General features: G+C 47.8%; 1 protein-coding gene across 6 annotated transcripts in view; it reads left to right on the forward strand.

Moving 5' to 3' along the window:
* Positions 1–4,612, forward strand: part of TYRO3 (TYRO3 protein tyrosine kinase) — a 45,991-nt gene extending 41,379 nt beyond the window's left edge. For all 6 annotated transcript variants that reach the window (XM_051621567.1, XM_051621569.1, XM_051621571.1 and 3 more), the window contains one exon: positions 2,179–4,612. In XM_051621567.1, the coding sequence (XP_051477527.1) occupies positions 2,179–2,554 (376 nt within the window). In that variant the 3' untranslated portion in view covers positions 2,555–4,612. The remainder of the gene's footprint in view (positions 1–2,178) is intronic.
* Positions 4,613–6,000: the final 1,388 nt, after the last annotated feature.

The following is a 6,000-nucleotide window of genomic DNA, read 5'->3' on the forward strand; positions in this document are numbered from 1 at the left end:
GCAGTTCATTTTAACTCTTCCTGAGTTTAATTGAAAACATCGCTTTACCACTGCTTAAATTCATTATATGTCTGCATCTTCACTGCTGTGAGTAGCTTTGGTTCCCAGTTGTGGATCTTGTGGCCATAGGATATTATAGATGCCAAAAGTAGAGGAGGTTCAAAAAGCTGCTAAGCATTGAAGAAAAATCAATCAAAAACTACTAAAAAGGTGCAACCTCCATGTTGAGAGGCCCTTGAGCTACAGGTTATTGAGACCTGAGAGAATTTACTAGAAGGATCTCACTACACGCTCACCCTCAGCTTATGTTCTTTCTCCAGGTGTCTGCTACTGGCCACTGTCAGAAGCAAGGTACTGGGGTAAATGGACTTCTGTGCTGATTCAGTACAGCTAGTAGTTTTCTGTCTTTCTTTCAAATGGATTTCTGCTGGTTTTCAGTGAGGGTAAAAGAAAGTATTTAACTTGGTGCCACAGAACAGGAAGCTTCTATTTTAGCTGGAGGATTTAGAGTTATTTCTACTGTTTGTGAGGGATGTAAATCAGGATTAAGACAACTGAACCATAGAAGCTTTCTGTAAAACTAGTGTGAGATCAAAAGCAGTCTTGTAAAGCTGATAGTAAGCAAGGGACACAAAAAGTAAAATAAAAGCCATCACGAAATGCTCTAGTCCCCAGTCCCCCATATCAGATTTTTTCCCTTTACAAGTTCAACTGAGGTTCATTTGTCTGCAGTGTTTCTCAGCGCCAGTACTGTGCTTTGTTCCTGTTCCCTGCTAAACTGGCAACAATAATGCTGTAGGAATGCAGCTGCCAGTCTTGTGGGTGATGCACAAAGAGGAGGAGGACAATGGCTCTGGCCGTGCTCCAGCCCAGTGGGCTCTGGCCAGCAGGAGGCCAGCCAGTGCAGGCGCTGAGCTGCAAAGGCAGCCACAGGGGAGAAGAGCTCCTCGCCCCTTGCCCGAGCACAGGCCATCAGAGCCAGGGACATCTCCTCACACTGGCACTTGGGGAAGTGAAGCTGAGGCTGCTGGTGTTTGACCACAGGAGAAACACAGCAGGGGCTGGTAACATCACCGAACATGTCTTCTGCACAGAGGTGGTGCCTTTGTAGTAGAAAGGCTGTTTCAGCATCACTCTTCCAGCAGTGAAGCAATTGTCCATTCACACAGAATCCCACAGAATCACAGAATGGTAGGGGTTGGAAGGGACCTCTGGAGATCATCTAATTAACCCCCCTGCCTGAGCAAGTTCACCTAGAGCAGGTTGCACAGGATGGTGTCCAGGTGGGTTTTGAATGTCTCCAGAGATGGAACCTCCACAACCTCTCTGGGCAGCCTGTTCAGTGCTCTATCACCCTCACAGTAAAGAAATTTTTCCTTATGCTTAGGTTGAACCTCTTGCGTTCCAGTTTGTGACTGCCCCTTGTCCTGCCACTGGACACCATGGAAAAGAGTCTGGTCCCATCCTCCTGAGACCTCCTCTCTATCTGCTCTTCTCTAGGCTGAGCAGCCCCAGCTCTCTCAGCCTTTCCTCATTTGGTAGATGCTCCAGTCCCCATATCAAGTCCCTGCTTGAAACAAACCCACTGTGCCTTTTTCTGGCCCAAGTGGCAACTGGTTGGGCAGCAGCAGTGACACCCCTCCAATATGCCAGGAGTGCTGAGTTAACACAGTGTGTAAAAAGACTATTCTAGAAATAACTTGCACCTCCCACGGCTGGATCTCTCTTTTCTTTCTTCCTGTGTTTTATCTGCTCCAGAACTAGAATTCGGAGGGATGGCTTCAGCTGTGGCAGAGGTTGTCAGGATGCTTCCTGGGAATAAATTCAAAAGCCATTACTAAGTAGTGTCACACTCATGGTCCTATTCTAGCTCTCCAGAGGCAGTGGAATGAGGTTTTTACCAAGAAGTTCAGCATCCTTTGACAGGGCTTTTGGATTTTTTTGCTACTGTATAAACAATTATTTTGACTAAAATGAGAATGCCTTTGAAAATGGGAAGGAACAAGGAATTAGATCTATAATGGCTGCCCACATGCTGTCACCTGTGCCAGGCCAAAGCCAATAGGTTTTGGGGAAAGCATCTGTGCTTTTTAAGCTGCACTGTGCTGAGCCCCTGCTCAGAGGTGCAGGGGGTGGCTGCTCTGCTTCTCAGTGCTCTTGTCTCCCTCTCTTTTGCAGCTACGATCTCATGTGCAGCTGTTGGCATCCTGAGCCCAAGCTACGCCCCAGCTTTGGAGTGCTCCGGTCGCAGCTGGAAATGATTCGGGGGAGGATGTCCACACTCTCTTCCAGTCAAGATCCTCTCTATGTCAACATTGGGAAGGATGAAGAGGTGTCTGCAAGTGACCCTGCCCTGCATGCCTCCTTTGGAAACATGGACGGTGAAGAGACGGTTGCTGGGGCAGCTGCTGCTGTCACAAGTGACTATCGCTACATCATGAGCCCCTTGTGCCTTGGAGATGATGCCGAGCGTGAAAGGCATCCAGATGGGCAGGAAGGGGAGGACAAAAGCCTTCTGTATGAACTGGAGAGAGAAGGAGAGAAAAGTTGTTAGCCTGTACATAGCAGTGACAGTTTCCCTGGGACAGGATGTGAGCAGCCACAGTGCCATGTCGCCTGGGGCTCTGATGCCGGATCTGGGATGGCTTTGAACAGCACTGGCCAAAGCTCTTGGGCAGCTTTTGTAGCTTCACCACTTGTGTGTGCTGCAGTGGCGGATGGCTTGGAAGGACCGCAACCCGAACAGCCCCTTGGATTTGGGGGAGGAGGGCAGTAGGGTTACAGCTTGATTGTATCCGGCTGAAAGGAGTTCAAAGCTGAGGTGGGCAGCTAAGTCTATGCTCTGCTCCTTCCCACTGACTGCTGGAGTAGAGCTGAATACACCTTCTGTTCAGTCAGTGTTCGCTCTTGTGTAGATGTTGTCTTCAATCCTGGCTGCGTGACTTTGGGACTGGTACCTCTGAAAACACTAGTGGGTATTTGCACTGTCATTCAGGACAAGAGGGCAAAACTCCCCTTGTGTTCACTCAGCAGTGCTGCCTAGACTTGTTGCCTACCTCAGTGGTTCTCAAACTGATCTGCAGATCTGCTTCTACCCAGCACTGAATTTTAACCTCTGGCTTATTTCATGCAGTGACACTTGCTGCTTCCTCAGTCTGGGGCTCTTTTAAGAGTTTCAGACGTTTTGGTGAGCAGTGAAATTAGAAAAAAATGAAAATCCAGCATCTCTCTTCACCCCACGTACCTCTTTTATGTCTTTTTCTTCTGTTTGATGCCAATTCAGGCCCAACCAGACTAGCAGCTGGCATTAAAATGCAAAAGGAGGGAGAGCAGCGGGCATGTGTGAGGACAGACTCCAACTTCAAAGGGATGGAAAGGAAACAAGGTAGAGAGGACTTAACAGCAGTACTGGAAACAGTGCTAATAATGCTGGAGTGCAGCCCTTCAGGAGAGGGACTAGACAGCTAGGTTACAGAATGGCAGACTCGCTTCAGTTTCAGCAGAAGCAGGATTCAGCATTTCCTTTAAAATAGGATTCGTTTAATCTTTAACAGTCCTATGAGTTTTTCAAATAGCCAAGTGCTGTAGCTGCTGTAGTGAAGGTGTGTAATCGGTTTTGGGAAGGTGTGTGCCTTGAGGGGGAAGGGATCACCTGAAAGATCTCCTTCTGAAGAGCATCCTCATGATGAAAAAGCTTGAGAACCACTGGCCTTCCTATTTAGGAGGTCTTTTGGCATGCTGCAAAAGCCACATCAGAACATAGACTAGTATCACTGCAGCCTTCCAGACAGGGCAAAATTAATAGTTTTGCTCTTTGGGTTTTGTTTTGTTTTCCAATCAGCATGTCTGACTCACTATAACTGCAAGTGCTTGTGTGGTTTTTAATAATTTAATATTTTACTGTAAATCAGCATTTGTTTTGTGCAGTGGTTCCCAGCAAGGAAGTGCAGTTACATCTTGCTCTACTTATCCTAAATATTCACTAGATCTTAATTTATTTTCTTTCCAGTGTGCTGAAAACTTGGCAGTATCACAGGACTTAGGATTCCACATAGCTCTTCCTCAGAAATGAATACCACAAATGTCATCATGTTGGCAAAGGTGGGACCAGTAAGTTAAAGGAGATTGCTGACTTGGTATCAGAACACTCCACCCCTCAATGCTCAGTATTTGCATCTTGTGAGGTTTGGGGCTAACTACAAAATTCAGGTCCAGTTTCAGCCCCTAGTGAAAACACTTCCTGGGGAAGGGGAATTTCATCCTGGGGCTTACGCGTTGGTCCTTTCTATAAAGTATCCTACCAAACAGTGATGTCCTACAGACATCTCCAGAAGCTCAGTACAGTTTCTCAGTCACAGATACAAACTGCACTGTCTTATACCCCAGACAGTACAGGGTTTTCTTGTAATTCAGCTGGAATGCTGTAATTGCAGGTGAGAAGTTAACTCCTAACAACGGGTAACAGAAACCTGTGCGATGCACATTTACAGTGAGAGCAGAAGGGTATGCTTCCTGCAGCTGCCTGGGAAGTGCAGATGTACATACAGACTCTAACTTTGAGAAGCATGTCTTTAGTTTTTATGCATTTTTTAATAATAAAACATGTACTGTGTCTGAGTCCCAGCTTCTTATCTGTGGCAGAGTTTGTGATGATGCTCACTGGTCAGGGTCACAGCAAATCTGGTAGCCCCAGCTAAAAGCTGCCTTTCTCCTTTCACCATTAAGCTGCTTCTTGGAGGCAGATAACATGTTTGGCCTCACCAGGTGGCTGTTACTCTGCATTGCTCCAACCTTGAGACTGAAGGCTGAAATCTGGTGGGCATGGGCTGATGGTTCCACAAAGAGTCAGGCTCTGCAGCCATTGCTGTGTGGGAGCCTGGGGAGAATAACTTCCTGGGACGCCTGCTGCATCCTGCCTGGGAATGCAAAACAACTGCATCAGTTCCTCCCTGAAAACTGTTGCCTGCACCCATCCAGCAGTGCTCTGTGGAAGAGAGGTTTGAAGGTGGTGGGTGAAATTCAGCTGCTGAGTCAAATGTTCTAAGCAAAACATAAAAAAGCTCCTGGATTTCCAGCTCTCAGAGAAGAAAAGGTGAACCTCACGCTTCTGTTCCTCATCAGCAAACAGCACGTTGCACGCCCTCTGCCTGCCAGGTCACACAGAGAGGAAGAGTGATGGTAAACGGTACCAGCACTAACTCCCATCTGCAATGCAGGAAAAATGACTTCTGAAGTACGAAGTGGCTGATGTAGTTAATACTTTAAGGTACAATTGCCCAGTGATGTCCCTTGGATCGAGTTCAAATGATGATTTAATCCTTTTGCATGCAAGCCTGGTCAGACCAGGTACAAGTGAGGTTGTGTTGTGGGTGGGAGAAGCAACACCAGAAGAAGAGCTACTGGTAAAAAATTGAGGGAAGGAGATTGTAAAATGGGGACGATGGGATGAGCTGTGAAGACAGCAAACAAGGGAGTCAGAAAGTAGAGTTTGGGAATTTTATATATGAAATCCCAGAAGAGAGAGGTCCCAGCTGGGACCAGGCAGGTGTCTGAGAAGAGGGCTACCTTTTGGTAAAGGACGAGATGCTCTGGTCCAGGCCAGGTGCCCTGCAGCAAGTTGCTGTTAAATCGTGGAGAGGCTGTAAGCAGCTGGCCTAGCTCTGTGTCTGCTTGGTGACAGCACTGGGGCCCTGACCCCAAGGAAGATTTAGTCTCAGTACAAAAGTGAAGTCCTCCCATCCTCCCAAGCAGCAGCCCCATTCCCTGTGGTGGGACAGCTGAGGGGCACTGCCTGTCTCCACCAAACCAACCTCTGTTCCACACCAGTAAGCCTCATCCCAGTCCTCCTCCATCCATACGTCCCTGGGGATGGGACAGAGTCATCTCCTTTCTAACACTGCCTCAAGCCACTCAGGGCAGCTACCAGCTCAGTTGTGAGGCAGTGTGACCCCACAGTGCCTAACATGGGCATGGCAGGAGCTCACAGCACCATCTCTGTCA

The sequence above is a fragment of the Apus apus genome, chromosome 5 (assembly GCF_020740795.1).
Source record: "Apus apus isolate bApuApu2 chromosome 5, bApuApu2.pri.cur, whole genome shotgun sequence".
Classification (NCBI taxonomy): Eukaryota; Metazoa; Chordata; class Aves; order Apodiformes; family Apodidae; genus Apus; species Apus apus.